Source organism: Bacillus rossius, chromosome 2, assembly GCF_032445375.1.
Source record: "Bacillus rossius redtenbacheri isolate Brsri chromosome 2, Brsri_v3, whole genome shotgun sequence".
Classification (NCBI taxonomy): Eukaryota; Metazoa; Arthropoda; class Insecta; order Phasmatodea; family Bacillidae; genus Bacillus; species Bacillus rossius.
In genome coordinates, this window is record NC_086331.1 from 23,954,453 (window position 1) to 23,977,716 (window position 23,264).

The following is a 23,264-nucleotide window of genomic DNA, read 5'->3' on the forward strand; positions in this document are numbered from 1 at the left end:
AAGGAGTCTCTATCGAGTATTGAGGATAAAGTTGATAGTCTCGTTAGTGGAGCTACTTCATGTTCTCAGTTTCCACATATCGTTAATCAAAGCTTGAATGCAATGAGAAACCGTGTAGACCTATTGTATAACCTATTGGGAAGGAAGCTAGCGGACAGACCTGAAAACCAGCAGGCACAGTCACCATCTGTATCGCTTCCGGTTTTAAGAGGTCCATCGCTGAATTTGTCTGGTGTAAGACCATCTTCAACTCCACTTCCGCGTATTACCGTACTGGTTGAGCTTCCCATTATACCAACTACAGCTACTGTGCTTAAAAAGGCATACTTAATGTATGAAAGCCTCTATTTACGCTCACATGAGTCAGTCATGGCTTCAGAAGCAAGAAACCTCCCCTCACGTCATACAAAACGTTCGTGAAAAATATTTGCTATCCAAACGCGCGTGCCTGGCGCGGGATGCAGTTAATGAACAGGTATTCAAACGGATCACATCGCGTCTCGAGAGTTATTCTGCTGCCGCGGATAATTTATCGGCTGAGGTGAAAAAAGAATCCGCTACACCTATCGCTAAACCTGAGATTAAGACTTTCTCTAGCGAAGGTGAAGAAGAAGATAATGATGATGATTTACCACTGATTGTTCATTCCGGTAAACGCTCGGCTGCGTCACGTGAGCCGTTGGGTGAGGAAGCCCGGTCCTACCTAACCGGATTCAATTCTAAAATAAATGATACGACCTACGGAATTTACAAACGCAAGAATCGCTGGTTCTTGGGAAATACGGAAGTTTTTTTCCTACCTAATAATTTACTTCACATAGATGATGAACTAATACAACCTTCGCCGGGATTATATGAGGTATTGTTTTCGAAAGAACCTAAGGTGTATTCAGAAGCTGCATTGCGTCAATACTCACGCTTGCTGCAGTCTACTAGCACGTGTTATAAAAGAAATGATGCGTCATCCAAACGTTATAAAAACACTGATCATGAAAAGTTCGGGCTCATTAAGGATCTTTGTCCTGTCATTGCTTCCCATGAAGGCAGTGGTTTAGTTGAAAAACTAGATTTAAATCGTCGAAAGGAATATGTTTACTGGAACTCGGTAAATGAATTATGTGATCGGCTTAGATTATTACTTGCATCGCAACAATCCGGGAACACGAGCCATTCAAATGAAGTGTTGGCCATACTAGAAGAACTCATTGAATCTGGCTACATGAAAAAAAAATTAAGTAAAAAAAAAATTACTGCCAGACGCGGTATTGCGCTTGAACTTCACAAAAAGCGCACGCAAAGTCTTTCCTCGGAGACGTGTAATCACTAATGGTCTCGGCGATCTTTTACAGATCGATTTGGTGGAAATGCAACCTTATCACCGTGCGAATAAAGGATTCAGATATATATTGGTTGCGATTGATGTTTACTCTAAGCGGGCTTACGCGGTTCCGGTACTGAAAAAAACTGCAGAGCTTGTGGCTTTAGCTATGAAACGTATTCTAAAGGATACTGGAGGTTTCACTCATGTGCACTCAGACCGCGGTACCGAATTTTATAACAGAAGATTTCAGACATTGACGAAAGAACACGGAATTAACCATTATTCAACCAACAGCGAGCTGAAGGCCTCGGTAGTTGAACGCTTCATTAGAAGTTTAAAATCGCTTTTGTTTACGGAAATGACCGCTCAGGGAAACTATAAATGGCTACCGCTCTTACCAAAAGTTATGGAAATATACAATGGCACATTTCATAGGACTATCGGTATGAGCCCCAACGAGGTGAAAGATAATTCTCTTCTTAAAACGGTTTACAATGTTGTGAAAAAAATAGACCACAGGCGACTTAAAGCTAGTGTCGGAGATCATGTACTATCTCAAGAAATAAGGATTTATTTGCAAAAGGTTATTCTGTAAATTGGTCCCACGAGATTTTTAAGGTGATAAAAATACGCAACACTTACCCTAGAACATACTACTTGTCTGATCTAGATGGAAATGAAATCAAGGGCGGTTTTTATTCTCAAGAAATTCAAGTGACGAAGTATATAGACACTTATTTAATTAATAAAATCCACAAGCGACTTCCTACACGTCTTCTAGTCAGCTGGAAGGGATTCCCAGAATCAGTAAAAACATGGATTTCTAGAACCGATGTGGAAGACTAATGGAGTGAACCGGCCTTAACAGACTCTAATCGCGACTGTCTGGAGACCCTTGCAAGGGTTGGGGTGTAGACTCCCGCACACGTGTCGCGATGGCGCTTTCCCCCTTTGCGGGAGCAGCCCCACGCCTCTGCGAGCAGCTTCCCTATGCGGGCGGACATCTGGCAGGGTTATTATTTAAAAAAATGACAATGGGGGAGGAAGGGTTTGGATCCGTGACACGTGTGCGGGGTGCACCCCTCTGCGAGCGGCTTCCCTATGCGGGCGCCAGTGTCTGGGTCATTATTTAAAAAATGACAATAGGGGAGGAAGGAAAGGGGTTAGAGCCGCAGACACGTCTGCGACGGCGCGTACTCCCTCGCAGCTACAGCCCTTGGGAAAAAATTTTATTTTTTAAAATATATAATGACTATAAATGCCCAATACATTTTCTTTTAAATGACAAGCGATGTAATCAGAATTTTTTTTTTTTTTTAGTAAAATTGGTGATATATTATAAATAATATTTTTTTTTAAAGTAATTAATACTACTGTATGTTTCATTTTCACAATACACACTACAAGAGAACATTATGTCTTTAACACATAAAAAAAAAACAGTGTTTGATTTCGCTGAAATACGTAAAGTATAATTTTTTTTATTAACACGCTATAAGCATTAGTTATGCCTATAGCTTTTTTTTATTTATTATTATAGACAGACATGCTACACAACAAATTAAGCATAATATGACTATACTGGTCTAGTACTATAAGAAAACATTGCTACACTTCAGTGTGTGTTTTCAAAATTTGGCATCTACTACTACTTCTACTACTACTACTACTACTACTACTACTACTACTACTACTACTACTACTACTACTACTACTACTATAGTCATAGAGTAGTGGCTGCCGAAATAATACTTTTTTTTATATTCAAACTTGAGAAATGAAAAATCAATGACTATAAATGGGGAAGAAAAAAAAGATGGCGGCCTGGTATGCTGTGCTACAAGATGGCGGCCTGGTGTGCTATGCTACAAGATGGTGGCCTGGTATGCTGTACTACAAGATGGCGACTTTAAGCAATCGATTGTCATACATATATTATTAAATTTTTTTTCAAAGTTGGCTGTTCTGGTTACTTCCTAGCAGTCGAAATTATTATTCTTTTTTTTTCCAATGTTGAAATAAACATGGCGGCCGGCCCGTTTTTAAATTTCCCACTTAGCACTATAAAAACATAAACATGGTGGCCGCATAGCAGCCGATGTGCCTCATTTAAATTTACAGCTTACCACTATAAAAAAAACATGGCGGCCGACTAGCAGCCGACATTATATATTTTTTAAATTTCCCGCTTAGCACTATAAAAAAATAAACATGGCGGCCGCATAGCAGCCGATGCGCCTAGTTTAAATTTACCGCTTACCACTATAAAAAAATTAACATGGCGGCAGCATATCAGCCGACACTATATATTTTTTTAAATTTCCCGCTTAGCACTATAAAAAAATATACCTTTTCTTTAAAAATATAATTTATAATCATATATACAACATCTGAAATTATTTTCTTCAACATGGTCTTGTGGTCCTGTGGTTAGCGTGACGGATTAATGATCCAGAAACGAAGGTTCGAATCCCCGCCGCCCGCCCTCACATTTTTATACTTGTAAAAATAATTCCGGCGCGCGCGACACTAGCGCTACCTGCCTTCCTCATTTACAAACATACACACACCCCCTCCACGTGACGTCAACAACCCCCTGCGGACCCCCTCCACGTGGCTCCTGGCAACGCCCACCCGACCACGTGGTGCCACGCCCACCCGGTCACGTGGTGTCACGCCCCCCCACGTGCTCAGACAACCACCTGTTCTTTGTTTATAGTGTAACCAGAGCGGCACACTCCCCCTACTCTTAGAGATTCTAAAAATGGTAATACCAATCTAAAGCCTGAATAATTTCAAGTTATTGCACGACACATGAGTCGTATCATAAAAAAAAAAAATAATAATTTTAACAAATTGAAATAAAATTTATTTAAGTCTTAGCAAGTTGTAGGTATGCTAAAGACTCTCTTTTTTAAAAAAAAATTATGCAATCTAGACTTAACAGACTAAAAATAATAACAGCTGTGGTAAGACTTAATACTCAAAGATTTACATTCTGAACAGTTAGATTCACAGTTAGAAAAAGGGTTGAATAAGAATTGTTGCACCAGAAAACAATAATTTACTCATAGTCACAAAAGAGTTTAGAGATAGCAGGATATTCAACCATCGTCAAAAAAAAAAAGAGCACTGATCTTATGCAAACTCATAAAATTCTTTAAACAAAAAAAAATTAAAAATAATCCAGGAAAAATTTAACACTATGAAACTTTACAATATAGCTTTATTTGACTGACAACAATGTAACCAGTCCCAGAGATTTTTGGAAAGTGTAAAGTCCAGAATTTAATTTTTTTTAAATTACTTAACAAGAACATAGCCCTATTACTAGAGGCCTGTTCTTTTCGCGATCGCGATTAAACGACGATAAACGCGAAATCACCGTTAAATACAGTTTTTACGCGAAATCGCCATAACACAGCGTTTTTACACGAAATTTAGTATTAAAACGCGAAATCACAGTGTTTTTACGTGAAATTTAAATACTGGTTAAAAGACTTGTCTCGTCAATGGTAAACAAACATCGCAACATGGCCGCCAAACATTAATCATAAATGCACTAAAGCAAACAAAATCTTACACACGCTCACGTTATAATTTTAAACCCAAAAATATACTGTAAAAATACACAAAACTACGGCGTTTATTTTCCTTTCCGGCATAATTTTTGGATATATAAGACAAACAGGCGAAGTTTTAAAGCGTACGCACACCGCTCGGGGCACTGACGTCAGCTTGGAACAGTGACACCGGATAAATACAAAAGCAAGCAGATGATTGGGCAAACGGTGTTTGGAACAGCCTTACGTGAGTGGCCATATCACGTCAGCCGGGGGCGCTGGCATATAGTTGGAACAGCATCGTAGTATCAAGCAGATTAAATCACGCCAAAAAGCGGAAAAATGTAAACAAAAACTAACATTAATTTTCGAATGGTGTGACGATGATGATTAGTTGGCCAACAGTTTTTATAGATTTTGTTGGGTCGTTACAACAACGCGGAAATACCATAACGCTGAATGTCAAAATTGACCACAAAGCCGAAATAACAACTGAATGAATTTGTGTGTGTTTCTTAAATGTACCTTAACGCCGAAATACCACAATCAAACCTTACCTTACCTTACCTAGCCTTGCCTAGCCTAGCGTAGCCTAGCCTAGCCTAGCCTAACCTAACCTAACCTAACCTAACCTAACCTAACCCAACCTTTGTGGCAGCCCTGTAATGTCATTTTTCGGCGTTGTGGTAGACAGCAGTTTTCTAGCTATCGTCGTTGTGATCAATTTGGCATTTCGGCGTTGTGGTGCGTACTCGATTTTGTTAAAGGGATTAATAGTTTTCCAGATTAGTATATGGGAACGAACTAATTATCAGTGTCTAAATCAAAAGTATTGTCATATAAATATATGTAACCTATTTGTTTAGGGTATTCAGTAATGAGTAGGTTCAAGTAAAATTATTTAACTTAAATAATTTTAGATATATTTATGGTAACACACGCAATTTTAGATATATTTACGGTAACGCACCTTTTTTTTTTTTTTTTTTTTAGCACCGCTTTTGTGTTTTTAAGTGAATTTTAGCACCGCTTTTGTGTTTTAAAGTGAATTTTAACACCGCTTTTGGTAATTTTTAATGACGAAATCTGAACATTTTATTTACCACTTTCAGGGGGCCCTACCTATTCCTTTTAATAAAGTGGTGGCAAAGCTATTTCTGCTATACCACAAATCGGTTTGGAAGTCGTCCTTTATTAAATTTTAAATAAAGCTTAAATATTAATAATAAATAATAATAAATAATAAATAAAGCTTAGTTTGTCTACTACCTATATAAACTCACAGTAGCCTCCTTTCATATCTTCTCTAAAATCCTAGAAAAATGAGCTTTGAGTTCTTCCGGGTCTGCACCCCAAACATTTAATAACGGAAGAAATGTTACAAGACCCAAAAACATAACAACGTGAGAAAACTTAGTTGTGCTATGGGTAGTTATATTAAAGACCAATTTCAAAACCCCTATACAATCATCCCAATTTTCTTTTTCTGCTGATTTTGTCAAAAAATGGTAATGTCTTTTGAAATATTTGTACAACCCCTTTATGATGTTATAGTTAGTGTGACACGGGCTCGTGTTTAAGTTTGATTCCCCATGAGAGACACAGGATCCGAAAACTGGTGCTGATGAAATAACTGCCCAAAACCAACTCTCATATTTTCTGAAAATACTCTACACTTAATCAACTGAAGGTTGGTTTACCAGTCTGCTTTTCATATTTTATATAGGTAGTAAGAAGGAAAAAAGTCTAAATCAATCTACCAACACCAGTAAACAATTATTTCCTTTGGCCAAACACAGTAAAGAACCGAATATGTCTACATAAATTCTTATCCGCATGCCATCAGAATCCCACGCTTGCTTCTCGTGACCACTGTCATTAAGCACCGCATAATATAAACATAATTTAAACACCACTGCATAATTCTGAGAGGCCGCCCCAACTCAGCCCACAGATGCCGCCTTGCACCCAGTCATGTTGACACGACTGACGTCCGCCCTAGAGTCCCACTCGCAGCTCTCTCCTCCCCCCACTCCACAGCACTGCCTTCCACTCGCTCAGTGCGTGCCCACAAGTCTGTTGCTGATATTCATTATGTCCACACAAAAACGTATGCTTCAATGTCTTAAACTAATTATATAATTACATTAAATGGGCAGCCATTGCTATAAAAATATCAAAAAATAAACTGAAAATAATTATACTAAAATACAAACATTTGTCCACTTTCTTCGACCTCTATGTGTCATTAATTTTCTAAATGCTCTTTGATGGTCCTTTATGGGAAAGGCATTACTTTTTCAATATTTCATGCGATGTCTTAAAGATATTTAACTTTGAAAGATTTTAAGATCTTTAATGCAAACCTTGTGCACAAATTCAACACATTCTATAATAAATATTGAAAAGTTTCCCTAAAATTCTGTACTCTGGATTATAATCTCAGTTCTAATTTTTCGATATGTGATGTATTCATACAAATGCAGATCATTAAGCATTAGCTAGCTGTGCCAAAAAGAATATTCAAATTTACTTGATTCCTCAAAACTTCCGAACCAACGCGCAATGCTATATCTCTTAAAAATGAAGGTGAAATGAGGTATATATTTATCTTCTTTCATTCCATTAACCCTATGTTAACTTTTAGCACAACTTTAGAAGTTCCCACTCATCTTTGCATGGATAACCTAACAATTATATTGGCTCTAATAATAATTTGGTGTTATAAACTTCATTACGACCAACTGCAGCTGTAACTTATCTTTTAGGTTACTCAAAGGTTTTTCACCTTTTATACTAGACTAGCTCTATGACCTTTTATACTAGACTAGCTCTATGACTGACTCCTTAAATTCTTTGTCATAATCAACAAAACCAAACTAGATCCACCCAGTTCTTTCAAGTAATACTACAACTTGTTAACTTACAGGTAGCTAAATAGTTTACATTTCTAAGTTTATTCAAACATCAATGTCCCTTTAGTAATAAAAATATCTGCAAAAAAAAGTTTCCATTATTAAATATCGTTCCAGTTGCAAGTAATTATTATTTGTGTTTGTTTGCAGGTAAAAAGCTCAAAGAGGAGAGGTAAAGCAAGCATAGTAGACGAAAACCTGCCCAGCACACCAAGATGGGATGGTATGAAAACAACGGACGTAAGAAAGGTAATTTTTGATTATTACTGTTTATTTATTTAGATTGAAATTTACAATTTAAAATGTTATATTCATGTTTATGTTAAACACAAACAAAATGTATAAAACTTAGCACTCAACCATACAACTGTCCTGTTGCGAGTAACCACTGAAGTCTGCGGCGGCCATACACAACACAATGGTCGTCTGTCCTATAGGCCGACTTGCTATTCACACCTTCCCCCCACTCCTCAGTACTTCCTGGTTATCTCATAGCGTGTGCCACAAGTTCGTTGGAGATATTCATAATGTTAATGCAAAAACTTACACATAATATCTTACCATTAAAATAGTTATAATAAATGGGTACCCATTTCTATGAAAATTACATCTAAAATCAAACAAGAATAATAAAATTGTTTTATGCTCATCTGGTACTATGTATGTATTTAGAGTTTCTAAAAATGGTAATACCAATCTAAAACCAGAATAAATACAAATTATTTAACAACATAAGTGTCATTTCCTTAAAAGAAATAAATAAAAAAATTTAAGATTTTACAAACTGAAATAAAATTTTATTATAAGACTTATCAAGTTGCAGGGATGCTATAAACTCCCTTCCAAAAAAAATTAATTGGAAACTTAGACTTAACAGACTGATAATAATAGCAGCTGCAGTAAGACTTAATACTCAGAGATTTACATCAACAACAGATGTTACAAAAAGGATAGAAAAAAGGATTGTTCACCAGAAAAAAATTATTTACTCTGTAACCGTGGTGCTGTGCTCAAAACAAAACCATAATTATTGATAATAAATGTCCGGTGGAAGCGTCAGGCTAATTATCTAAAAGAACTTGCCAGAGGGGCACAGCCCACTTACAAACACAATTTAAAATTAACCTCCCTGACAGTAGGAAAGGTTACGTGGATTGTGGTTTCAAGTAGCAGCAAATGAAAACACTCGTATGGTTTGGTTTCATTAGAGGCTTTTACTGTTGATTAGTAGTTTAGTATCTTTTCATTGATAGGTTTCTTACATTAGAAAATATCTTACGGCATTACAGCCATTACAAACAAAACTGCTAACAATGTCAGATTCTTATTTTTGATACATTACATTGAGTAACTAACGAATAAAAAAAAGAAGAAAGAGGGGCCGGGGGGGGGGGGGAACACCATTTCATACTATGCTAAGTTCAACTGTTTAGGAACATTGAGCTCGCAGGCTCATAAAACAAATATATGTGTTTAAAATACAATATTTTATAATAATATGGAAAACGTCCTAAAACTGGCGGAGTTATAAACTGTTCTTCACTTCTTTTTGAGGGGTGCCGAAAGATGGAGGGAGACTCCGTTATAGAGGCTCACGAGTTACATGTTGAGGTGCAAAATGTGGCGCCGGAACTGGGCCGCCATCTTGAACTGGTCTGGGGTCCTTGAAGTACTCTGGGATTCTGGAACCCTCTGGGATTCTGGAACCCTCTGGGATTCTGGAACCCTGCCTGTAACCAATAATCCACCTGGATTAGCTTGGTTAGCAGGCAGTTTATGACGGACGAAGTTAAGCCCAAAAAAAAAGGCAACCTAACAGGTTTGTGTGGGACGAAGTGCAGCTTACCTTAGCTGGCAGGGTGAAGTAGATAGTGGCTGTCCCTGGGGGTGATCCGGGGATGCGCGGCACGGGAGCTCGCGGTAGCCATAGAAGAAATAGTTATGGCGAAAACCAAAAAAAAACTAAAGTTAAACTTAACTATTTGGGCAGCTACTACGGAAAAACTAAAAAAAATCTAGGCGACCTGGCCTGGCTCAGAAGCAACTACATTATTGCCGAAAGCGGATCACGATAGCTGCTGGTCGTTACTGCGACCTGTTGCAAAGATGCGCGCTGGACGAGAGCTGCCCTCAAAATCCCTGAAAATGGCGCCGGGACGCTAACTTAAACTTTAGTCCGGTCGTCTGTTCGTCTGGAGGAGGGGATCGGGAAACCCGAAGTGCTCCGAAGGGCTCCGAAAGAAAAAAAAAAGGGGCTCCAGCGACCTATCGACTGAGTGTGAGGTCGACTGTTTCTCCTGGAGGGGATAGGGTGGTCAGTAGTGTGCTCTCGCTCTCAGCTGGTTCGTCCTTTCGCCGATAGATGGTGTGGGCATGCAGGTCGGAGTCTCGCAGAGACCATCGCGGCACTTGATGGCCGCCATTTTGCAAGTGGGGGGGGGGATTTTGGCCTTGAGAGGGGTCGTTGCTGCGGCTGGCCGATGACCGCTGTGGACCAGGATGGGGTGGGGGGTATGTCCGGTGAATGACCTGCCCTGGGAGAATTCGCCGGCCAGACGTCGGGACGTGCGGCGGAGCTTGAAAAAAGGACACCAAAACGTGTTAGAGACCGCAAACTTCAGCACACCTCCGAGAAGGGGTGGGGGTGACCATGGGAAGCTTAGGGCGGCTACTTTCGTCACGCGTAGCGCTAAACTCGTGACGAAACGCGACGGCCAGTGGATACCGTTGCTGATGATAGCCCTGTAGTCGACTAGACCCAGCAAATTTGGTGGGAAACGGCGGTGAGAGCACTATGCTGCTCAACAAGGTAACCTGCCGGTACACTCGACCGAACAAGTTTGGATGGGGCGAAAGCAGCGGGCGAAAGTGTAAAATTAAAGTTATAAAAAAATTTAAAATTTTGTAAAACAAAGAAAAATAAAAAAAATCGTGCCTAAAGTAGCACTGATTCGGCACATACTTCCCCCCTGAAAGACGGAGTCAGGGTGGCCAACTTGAGCCACCAAAAACCTAAGTGACTTACCCTGTACCAGGATCTACTGTAGTAAACTACTTACAATCTATAAGAATTCTTACACGTTTAAATAGAGCTAAAACTTACAGATAACTTATTGAATAAGTGGCGCCACTTAAAACTAGACATCTTAATTGAATACTCCTTAACTTAAACATCTTATAAACTAGTACCATGGTTTTTTATATTACTTATAATTATGACCTAGGGTTTTTGATTACAACACTGTGTGTTGAGTTTGGCATGCCGAAGAATTTGGCGCTGTTCCTTGCAGAAGGAAAACAGTGAAGAGTGCCCTTACTTTAGGTTCGGGTGCACTTTCTTCAGCTGAGATATGTGCGCGCGCGCGCGATATTCCCCGGAGGTGGGGTCGGCATAAGCGACCGTGACTGGCGTGAGGTATCGTTGTATCTGCCAGGGGCCATTCCAATGATACGAAAGCTTGGCTGATCTCTTGTCGATCGCCTTGCTGAGTGTGTGTGCTCTGCACAACACTAAATCGCCTACTCTGTAGGGATTGGGATAACGTCTTTTGTTATATTGTTGCCTGCTTGCCTCGTGGGCCAAGTTCAGGTTTTTACGAGCTCTACTCCAGACTTCCTTAATGTTCCTGGGGTCGTCTGGTAGTAACTCTTTTAACTTCCATTGATTAGAGAGTGGGGTGTTGGGCTGGTATGTAAACATGAGTTCAAACGGTGTTGTTTTGTGACTTTCATGTCTGGCGGAATTGAAAGCCATTTGCAACCACACGAGATTGGAATCCCACCTATCCTGCGAGTTCGCATGGAATGCTATTAAGGCAGACCGGAGGTTTCGGTTGAAACGCTCCGCATGTGAAGGCTGGGGGTAGTAGGGAGTCGTGGTCACATGCTGAATCCCGTGTGAAAAGCACATGTTTTTGAAAATTGTCGATTTGAAGTTTGTGGCGTTATCGGAAACAATGATGGAAGGTACCCCGGATATTTTGAAAATATAATTTTGGAGGGCTCGAATGGTGATTTCGGCCGTGGCTCTTCTAACAGGGATTAGCCACACAAATTTTGAGAATGCATCTACGCATACTAGAAGCATCGAATTTCCGTCTTTTGACCTTGGGAAGGGTCCCACAAAATCAATGAAAAGTTTTTGCATGGGCCTTTCGGCCACATCGGAACTCAAAAATCCGAATTGTGTTTTCTGGGCAGGTTTGCTCAAATTGCACAACTTGCATAATTTGACCCTCTGGGTTATGTCTTTATGCATTCCGTCCCAGATGAAATGCTTGCGGATGTTTTCAATAGTTTTGAAAATGCCTAAATGTGCGCCTAAAGGTGATGAGTGATAATATTGAAAAATCATGTCCCTGAGATTTTGAGGTAAGGCTATTTTAAAATTCTTACATTGCTGAGTTCTTCAATAAAGAATTCCCTTAGATAGTTTGTGGTATTTTGGGGGTGAACCTGAGTTTATTTGCGCAATTATGTCAGACAGTTGCGGGTCCGAATTTTGGTGAGATCGTAAATCCGAAAAGGCTAGCGGAAAATTTGTGAGCAATGCGTGGCAGGCAATGGGAATTTCTTCCTGAATATAGGAATTGGAAGGTGACTCGAACATTCGAGAAAGAGTGTCGGCCACGATGTTTTGTGAACCTTTAATATGTTGAATTTTAAATTTAAGAGAAGCAATCTTGACAATCCAGTGTCCTAATTTACCTAATTGCTTGGGGTGAGCCAAAAGCCAAGCAAGGGCCTGATTATCGGTTTCCAGCAGAAATTCTTTATGTTCCAAATATGGCCGGAACTTGTCTATGCCGAAAACTACAGCAAGGCACTCGAGTTCATACACCGAAGAGGCTTTTCTCTCTTGGTGCGTTAAGGTGCGGGAGGCGAAAGCTATAGGCTGCCTACAACCATCAAACTCTTGTGAGAGAACTGCGCCTATGGCTACGCTGGAGGCGTCGGTCTGAAGAATGAACGGCTTACTGAAATCTGCCATTCGGAGCACTGGAGGGCTAATTATGGCTTGTTTGAGGAAAGAAAATGCTTTGTCTTGTTCTGGACCCCAATTGAAGACTGAATTTTTCTTACGTAGAGCATTCAATGGTGCTGCATGCTCAGCAAAATTAGGTATGAATTTAGAATAAAAATTTGTCATGCCGATAAATCTGGCGATGCCTTTAGCATCTTTAGGGGGCTGAAAATCCTTGATCGCCTGTGTTCGGCTTGGGTCTATGGTTACTCCCCTATTAGATATTAGATGTCCTAAGAAAGAAATTTCTTGTACCGCAAATTTTACTTTTTTGGTATTGACCGTTAGGCCGGCATGGCGTAGTCGTTTAAGGACTTCATGCAAATGAGCGAGGTGTTCTTCAAAAGTTTCTGAATAAACGACAACATCGTCCAAATAATTGAAAACGGACTTGAATTTTAGATCGCCGAAAATCTGATCTAGAAGCCGTGTTAACACTTGTGCGCCAGTGGCTAGACCAAAGGGTACTACTTTGTATTGGTAGAGATTCCACGGCACGCAGAATCCGGTGACGTGTTTTGACTCTGGGGTTAGTGGTATTTGGTGGTAAGCCGAATTAAGGTCAAACACACTGAAAAATTTGGCTTTACTGAACCAGTGACATGCTGAATTTAGATCTGGTAATGGCGTCATTTCTACTTCAATTTGTTGGTTCACCTTACGAAAGTCAACAACGACGCGGTGACCTTGACCTTGATCCTTAGGTACCAAGAAGGCTGGGGAAGCGAAATTTGAGGCTGAAGGCTCAATGACATCTTTTTCTAAGAGTTTTTGTATGTGTTCACGCATTACCTGCATTTTTGGTCCTAACAGAGGGTACGGATGACACCAAACTGGGGTTTTGTCCAAAAGTTTTATTTCATATTGAGTTAAGTGAGTGCGTCCTAATTTCTCACTTAAAACGTCTGAAAAACTGTGACACAAATTTTCTATTTCTTTTCTTTGTCCGTGACTGAGATGGGCAAGTGAAACGTTGTTTTCGCCGTTCGAAACTGACTGGAGGGTGTTGACATGAGTCTGACTCTGCGTGTCGGGGGATACAAAGGAAATTAAAATTTGCTTCTTAAATTGGAAATGAAATTTAGGTGCTTGTAAATCAATTATCATGCCAGTTTTTGCAATAAAATCAGAACCAAATATTAAATCAGTGGCCAAATCATCAGCTACCAAAAATGGAAAAGTCCACGAAAACAAATCAATTTTAATTTTAACAATAACTGCAAACTTTACTTTCAAAGGCTTATCAGCCGCTGTGAAACACTGTATATCTATGGGCTGTGTTTTGTGAATGATATTATCTTGTTGTAATTTTCTGAAGAACTTGCCCGACACGAACGAGCGCACTGATCCCGTGTCAATTAGTCCTGGGATTTCTTGTTTTCCTACGGTTGTGTTGGCATAGGGTAGAACTGTCGGTAGATTAGCTAAAATATTATGACACGTTCTTTTGTCCGTGGTTCGCGGACAATTACATCTTTTGCACATAGGCCTAACAGTGTTGCAATGTTCCATTTGATTGACTTGACGAGCTTTGTTTTTCTTAGCTCGCCTTTGTTTTTGTTTTCTTAGTTTATTTTTTTCTCTGTGTGGGGAAGCTGTGTTTTGTTGAAGTTTTTGGTCGAATTTTGCATTAGGGCCGGTGTGAAGGGAAAAATTTCTAACTGTTGTTTGGGCGGCTGGCTCAGAAAGAATTTTTTCTGGCCAGCGATTTACACGTTTTTTTGAGTCCCGCGAATTTTGATAGTTTGGGCGATAGTTTTTTGCGTTACACTGTTCAATATAGTGCCCGGGTTTTTTGCAGTACCTGCAGACAGGTATCCGTTCATCTTTATTTTGAGGCTTAGCGACTTGTTCATTGCTGTTTTTTTGTTGCGAATTTTTGTTATAATACTGCTGTTTATTTTCTGTTATTCTGGTATTGTTGTGGGCGTAGACATTAGCTTCTCGATTTCGCTGGTGGTCTGCGTATTCTACATTTGTGTTGGAGATGCACAAGCGATCAAGCTCGGCAAAATTTTGTGGTCGGGCCTGAAAAACTGCCCGCGATCTTTCTTGAGGGTTAATTCCATCAAGTATGTTAGAGACTATCTCACTCTCAGACACTCGCAACCGAAGAATTTGAGCGGCTAGTTTGATGTCTGCTATGTAATTAGGTAAGGCTTCATTTCTTTGTTGTAGCCTGTTGTACCATTCCAACCTGATGTTGGTCATCAAATGGGCTGGAATAAAATAATTTAGTATATCTTCGTGAAATTGATCAAATGAATAATTTTGTTCAATCGCGAGCGTAACTTGCTCGCTCAAGGGTGGTTGTGTGAAGGGAAAAATGATTTCCAGCAGTTCCCTGTCAGGAAGATTAGCCTTTTGTTTTACCCTAAATAAATGTTTGAGAAACTCGATTAGATTTCTGGGTTCCAATCCTGTGGTTTCCTTAAAAATAGCTAAGAGCCTTTCCACGGGATGTGGAATCTTAGCATACAAATTTCCTCCAACTGCTTGGTTTGAGTTCGAGAATACAGGTACCGGGTTCGGTGCTGGATTATGGGGTGGAGGTGGAGCTGGTTGAGGTTGTGGATGATTTTGAGTCTGATATACCTGCGGGGCCAATGGCAGGTATGAGGTGGCGGGGCTGATGTATGGCAGTTGTGACTCTACTCGGTCACCGGGTGACAAGGATAAGTTATGTGGCAAAGTTACTGCCAGGTCGGAAGTGAAATTTAGCAGCGGCGAAGCTGACCTTCCAATGGCCGAGGAGATGGGGTGGGTTTCCGGGGAGGTTTGAAGGGATGAAAAGGTAGACCTGAATTGCCGATAGGGGTTGAAAATGGCGGGTGAGGTGGAGGGGAGGTATATGGGTTTGGGGCGATGGAAAGGGTGAGCTGCGAACGATTGGCTGGGATGGGCGTAGGTGACCTTGGTACTCTGGTGATCACCAGTCGCCATGACACTCGCGGAAGAAAACTGCTCGTTAATGGCTGTTGCGGTGATGACAGGAAATGTCCCACGGCGTGGTGTTACTGGTGGTGATGGAGGGGAGGAGGGTAAAGGAGGTGGTGTAGGGACTGGGCTACCTCCGGTTTCCATTTGTTTTGGAGGTTGCGGTACTTGAGTGTGAAACTCTGCTCCTGCAGCTGCAGTTACAGGTTCTAGGGATGTTTGGTCAAGTGTGTCCAACTTACTCCGCAGTTTGAAACATAGGGCAGGGATCTGCTGCCTACATTTGTCAATCTCGGTTTGGTAGATTCCATTTAATTTATTTGCGGCTACTATCTTGAGGTTAGTAAACCTCGTGCCGATATGTGTCAAGCGAGTTAGCGTACAAAGAATGTTGTTTCTGTTTGTTTCCTCTCCGACATAATTGATGTAGCTGTGTATGTCATAGAACTTGCTACAAACACAATTAAACTCACTCAACGGGTCTAGGTTTGTGAGGTGCGTAATGTGTGGTTGTATTTCCTCGGCGCAAGCAGCTCGGAGTCTTTTTCGGAGCGTGGCCACGTCGCCGAGGTCTGATAAGCCTCGAAACTTGAGTTCGTATGTTAACTCGTCACGGAGGAGGTACTCCGGGGTGGGCATGATTGCAATTACTTTTCTTTGAAGTTAGTACAATCTTACAAATACAAACAAATAAACTAAATTTTTGGTGTGGATTGTTCAAAACTAACCCACGTAGAACTTAAACTTATTGTTTAGAATTACCTTAAACTCTATACATAAGACACTCTTAAATTAGCTTAGTTTAATAATATCATCAGTACCACAGCAGGTCGGGAAGTATGTGCCCAAAATAATGAAAAATATATTAGTTTAGTCAACATTAATTTGGTACTTCTGCTGCTCGAGAAAAGAAAGGAACAAGGCCCTGGCGGGCGGACAGTGGTCTGCGAAGGTCGTGCAGGACGCACAGGGCGGTGAACTGAAGACGAAACCACGAACGTGCGCCGTGAGAGATAAGCGGCGTGCAGGGGCGGGGGAGGGGTGGCTGGGTCACGTCCTCAAGATAAGCTCACAGCTGGGGGTCCGACGCTCGCGGGCGACCTCGGGCCGCGTAAGAAAAACGTCGCTGGAAGTTAACTTAAATTTTAACTTACAAACTTACTAGTAAAAAGTTAAGCCAGTTTTAGGACTTACAATAATACTATATAACGAAAATCTTAGTCACAAACAAAAAAAATATTTATACCAAATAAAATTAAAGCATTCTCATAAATCAAACCAAAATACAGTTAACAATTTAAGAGTAACCACAACCACCAAACTGCTACCACATTGTAACCGTAACCATGCTCTGCTACCAATTTGTAACCGTGGTGCTGTGCTCAAAACAAAACCATAATTATTGATAATAAATGTCCGGTGGAAGCGTCAGGCTAATTATCTAAAAGAACTTGCCAGAGGGGCACAGCCCACTTACAAACACAATTTAAAATTAACCTCCCTGACAGTAGGAAAGGTTACGTGGATTGTGGTTTCAAGTAGCAGCAAATGAAAACACTCGTATGGTTTGGTTTCATTAGAGGCTTTTACTGTTGATTAGTAGTTTAGTATCTTTTCATTGATAGGTTTCTTACATTAGAAAATATCTTACGGCATTACAGCCATTACAAACAAAACTGCTAACAATGTCAGATTCTTATTTTTGATACATTACATTGAGTAACTAACGAATAAAAAAAAGAAGAAAGAAGGGCCGGGGGGGGGGAACACCATTTCATACTATGCTAAGTTCAACTGTTTAGGAACATTGAGCTCGCAGGCTCATAAAACAAATATATGTGTTTAAAATACAATATTTTATAATAATATGGAAAACGTCCTAAAACTGGCGGAGTTATAAACTGTTCTTCACTTCTTTTTGAGGGGTGCCGAAAGATGGAGGGAGACTCCGTTATAGAGGCTCACGAGTTACATGTTGAGGTGCAAAATGTGGCGCCGGAACTGGGCCGCCATCTTGAACTGGTCTGGGGTCCTTGAAGTACTCTGGGATTCTGGAACCCTCTGGGATTCTGGAACCCTCTGGGATTCTGGAACCCTGCCTGTAACCAATAATCCACCTGGATTAGCTTGGTTAGCAGGCAGTTTATGACGGGCGAAGTTAAGCCCAAAAAAAAAGGCAACCTAACAGGTTTGTGTGGGACGAAGTGCAGCTTACCTTAGCTGGCAGGGTGAAGTAGATAGTGGCTGTCCCTGGGGGTGATCCGGGGATGCGCGGCACGGGAGCTCGCGGTAGCCATAGAAGAAATAGTTATGGCGAAAACCAAAAAAAAACTAAAGTTAAACTTAACTATTTGGGCAGCTACTACGGAAAAACTAAAAAAAATCTAGGCGACCTGGCCTGGCTCAGAAGCAACTACATTATTGCCGAAAGCGGATCACGATAGCTGCTGGTCGTTACTGCGACCTGTTGCAAAGATGCGCGCTGGACGAGAGCTGCCCTCAAAATCCCTGAAAATGGCGCCGGGACGCTAACTTAAACTTTAGTCCGGTCGTCTGTTCGTCTGGAGGAGGGGATCGGGAAACCCGAAGTGCTCCGAAGGGCTCTGAAAGAAAAAAAAAAAGGGCTCCAGCGACCTATCGACTGAGTGTGAGGTCGACTGTTTCTCCTGGAGGGGATAGGGTGGTCAGTAGTGTGCTCTCGCTCTCAGCTGGTTCGTCCTTTCGCCGATAGATGGTGTGGGCATGCAGGTCGGAGTCTCGCAGAGACCATCGCGGCACTTGATGGCCGCCATTTTGCAAGTGGGGGGGGGGGATTTTGGCCTTGAGAGGGATCGTTGCTGCGGCTGGCCGATGACCGCTGTGGACCAGGATGGGGTGGGGGGTATGTCCGGTGAATGACCTGCCCTGGGAGAATTCGCCGGCCAGACGTCGGGACGTGCGGCGGAGCTTGAAAAAAGGACACCAAAACGTGTTAGAGACCGCAAACTTCAGCACACCTCCGAGAAGGGGTGGGGGTGACCATGGGAAGCTTAGGGCGGCTACTTTCGTCACGCGTAGCGCTAAACTCGTGACGAAACGCGACGGCCAGTGGATACCGTTGCTGATGATAGCCCTGTAGTCGACTAGACCCAGCAAATTTGGTGGGAAACGGCGGTGAGAGCACTATGCTGCTCAACAAGGTAACCTGCCGGTACACTCGACCGAACAAGTTTGGATGGGGCGAAAGCAGCGGGCGAAAGTGTAAAATTAAAGTTATAAAAAAATTTAAAATTTTGTAAAACTAAGAAAAATAAAAAAAATCGTGCCTAAAGTAGCACTGATTCGGCACAACTCTAGATCACAAAAGATTTTAGATTTTAGAAAATGGAACCAACGCCAAAAATTAAATAAGCTAAGATGTTAAGCAAACTCATAAAATTCTTTAAACCAATTAAAAACAAAAAATTTAACATGAATCCAGGAACAAATTTAGCCACTATGAAACTTTACAATACTGCTTTATTTGTCTGACAACAATGTAACTGGCCCCAGAAATGTTTGGATAGTGTAAGGCCCAGAATTTAATGTTTTACAAGTTACTTGAAAAAAACTTTGCCCTGTTACTTTAATTATATTGGTGACAGAGCTATTTCTTCTGTACCACACAATGGTTTGGTAGTGGTCCTTTATTAAATTGCGTGCTAAGTTTCTCTTCCCTTTTGTATAAACTCTCATGTAGCCTCCATTCGAATCTTCTTTAAAAACCTTGGAATATGAGCTTTGAGTTCTTCTGGGTCATCACCCCAATCATTTAATAACGGAATAAATGTTTCAATTCCCAAATACACAAGAGTGGGAGAAAACTAATTGTGTTCTGGGCAGCTAGATTAAAGACTAATTTCAAGACCCCTAAACAATCATCCCAGTTTCTGTTCTTCTGCAGTTTTTGTCAAAAAATGGTTAATGCATTTGAAATATTTGTACAGCCCCTCTTTGATGTTAGAGTTAGTGTGATACGAGATCATATTTATGTTTGATTTTCCATAAGAGTCGCATGTTCAGAAAACTCTTGCTGATGAAATAACTTGTGTTGTTCAAAACCAACTTTCAGGTTTTCAAAAAAACACTCTACTCTTTATCAACTAAAGCTTAGATTACCTGTGTGCTTATCATATTTTGTATAGGTAGTAAGAAGGAAAAATGTCTAAATCCTATCACCAACACCAGTAAACAATTATTCCCTTTGTTGAACTGGGCAAAGGACCAAAGACGTCTACATAAATTCTATCTCGAGGGTGGTAAAATTTCTCGAAGAAATGCATAAGCAATTTACAGTTCTCTAGTTGCATAGAAATTTGCCATATCTGACATGTTTTCAAATATTGACTGACATCCTTTTTAATGTTACTCCAAAATTATTTTCTGTAACTTCCTGCAAGGTCTTCTCCACCCTGCCATGCGCCTCAACCATATTATCTGGGTAATACCTCAACAGCATATGTTTCATTTCCTCGGTCTCAATTACTTTGCTAACATTATCCTTTATGACATACATCACCCTTTTTTCCAAAAAACATTCTTCATAAGCCAGATCCTTTATCATTTTCGTGTTCTACACACTTCTACAAACTTCTGTTGGCATTCTTCAATCCCCTCAAACCTCTGTGGGAATTCCATTAAAACACTACAACACAGAAAATTATTCTCATTGTGTTCTTTCACTCTTTCATTTTTTTCCAGCTCCTAATTGTCACAGGTCTCCTCTACCCAAAAGTCCTGAATTTTTTCTTTCATCATCTGAATAAAAATGCTAGTGTTCAAACATTCGGGATAGAGTGTCAGCAACTACATTCTCGCTGCCTTTTATGTGTTAATCCCAAATTAAAAGCGGTTAAGATGCAAAATCCATCTCCCGAAAACCATGTCAATGCTTTGGTTATCTAGCAGTGATTCAAACTCATTGTGCTCGAGGAAATATTAGATCCTCTCCACAGAAAAAATGCTGGTAAACATCTCCTTTTTATACACACTATGCTATTGTTTTGCCAATTCATTGTGTAACCCTCTTCTTCAGGGGCTGAAAATATTTATCCCCTTCTTGCAACATCACTGCTCCTAAAGCTACACTCAAAGCATCTATGTGCATTCAAAATGTTCTGTCGAAATCAGGTATGATTAATGCACGAGGTTGGGGAAATAGCCATTTTTAATTAATTACATAGTAAAGGCTTTCAGGGAATCACAGATAGTAGCATAGTCAGCAATAAACCAGCAAAAATAGCCTAACATTCCCAAAAAAAACTTATTAGTGTTCACTGTCCCCTAACTAGAACTACAAACTACAATTTCGGTACCTTCCCAGGAATTAAGTATACTGCACGCACCTTGTTGTGGCAGACATCAAACAAACATATTCATTTTAAATTATCAACGCACTTAAGTAAGTATCTTTTCTTTCCCGAAACACGTTGCTAAAAAAGGCATCAATTTTAGATAAGTCAATAAACATAGCAATTTTACAATTAAGGAAGCAGCAGTTTTAAGAACTAGCAAGTATTAAAAAAAAAAAAACTTTAACTGTTAATTTATTGTAACGTAAATTATGTAAAGATTATGTAAACTATACCTTCACATACAATTTTTAATTTGGCTTATGAATTGTGAAAACCTTTCCTTTACAAATAATACAAAACTAGGCTTTCTGTAAAAAATAAATACATATGTGATCTTGAAAACTCAATTAGCTATGTTCTAAAATATATATATTTTTTTAAAAAATAAACAATATAAAAATAAATTACATTTGATCTGAATGAACTTCATTATTTTTAAAACCAAAAGAATAACTTTTCAGGTCGAGTATTTATGGGTGAAACAAAGCGTTTGAATATCACACACTTACACTTATGAAAACACTGCATCCAGTAAATTTAATTACAGTACAGGCCTATGTATATTACTATGCAAAATCGCCACATACAATTATATGGCAATTTAGTTCAGAATCTTTCTTTGCATGGTCGGTACAAAATAAATTAATTAATTCAGTGATTGTAATAGCTTTTTTGACAAGTTTATTTTCACAAACTGAGTTATCTACTAAACTAAATTGGCTGGACTAGACGACTTGGTCTTTTGGCGATGATGATCATATCTCCCAAACAGTCATGCTTATTAGCGTGCATTAGCTTTTGCCTCGCCAACACAAGACAGTTGAGTAGACCCACAGATGAGCAAGCATCATTCACTCTCAGACTTGAAAAATGAGCCGAATGCCATCAGAATCACACACTTGCTTCTCGTGACCTCTGTCATTAAGCACCGCTTGATATAAACATAAATTAAACACGACAGCATAATTGTGAGAGGCCGCCCCAACTCAGCCCACAGTCGCTGCCTTGCACCCAGTCATGTTGACACTACCGTCCGCCCTAGAGTCCCACTCGCAGCTCTCTCCTCCCCCCACTCCACAGCACTGCCTTCCACTCGCTCAGTGCGTGCCCACAAGTCTGTTGGTGATGTTCATTATGTGCACACAAAAACGTATGCTTCAATATCTTAAACTAATTATATAATTACAATAAATGGGCAGCCATTGCTATAAAAACATCTAACACTTAACAGAAAATATTTTAACCAAAATACAAAAATGTATCCAGTATCGACATCTATGTGCCTTTATTTTTCTTACTGCTCTTTGATGGCCCACTTTAGGAAAGGCTTAACTTTTTTAACATTTCTTGCGGTTTTTAAACAGATACTTAACTTTGGAAGATTTTGAGATCTTTAATGCAAACCTTGTGCACAAATTCAACACATTCTATAATAAATATTGAAAAGTTTCCCTAAAATTCTGTACTCTGGATTATAATCTCAGTTCTAATTTTTCTATGTGTGATGTATTCCTACAAATGCAGATCATTAAGCATTAGCTAGCTGTGCCAAAAAGAATATTCAAATTTACTTGATTCCTCAAAACTTCCGAACCAACACGAAATGCTATCTCTCTTAAAAATGAAGGTGAAATGAGGTATATAATTCTCTTATTTCCTTCCATTAACCCTATGTTAACTTTTAGCACAACTTTAGAAGTTCCCACTCATCTTTGCATGGATAACCTAACAATTATATTGGCTCTAATAATAAATTTGTGTTGTAAACTTCATTATGACCAACTGCAGCTGTAACTTATGTTTTAATTTACTGAAAGGTTTTTCACCTTTTATACTAGACCAACTATGCTCTATGACTGACTCCTAAATTCTTTGTCATAATCAACAAAACCAAAGTATCATCCCCTAGTTAAGTTATTTTAGGGCAAAATAGTTCATTTCATTTATTAAAATTAAACCATTATTAAATTATGTTAGTCATTAACCAAAAAATTTAAATTTAGTTAACATAACATACTTTAAACAAACAACACGCAACACTTCATTATTCCACCATGAAATAATTCTGACACAATCAGACCCCTATAAAAAATAATTTTATTTACTTACATTGAACTTCATTATTCCTATTAA

At 39.8% G+C, this 23,264-nt stretch overlaps 1 protein-coding gene across 9 annotated transcripts in view; it reads left to right on the top strand.

Annotated features, from left to right (window-relative positions):
• LOC134529175 (uncharacterized) overlaps positions 1–23,264 on the top strand; it is a 646,085-nt gene that overhangs the window by 527,444 nt on the left and 95,377 nt on the right. For all 9 annotated transcript variants that reach the window (XM_063363010.1, XM_063363001.1, XM_063363007.1 and 6 more), the window contains one exon: positions 7,950–8,048. In XM_063363010.1, the coding sequence (XP_063219080.1) occupies positions 7,950–8,048 (99 nt within the window). The remainder of the gene's footprint in view (positions 1–7,949; positions 8,049–23,264) is intronic.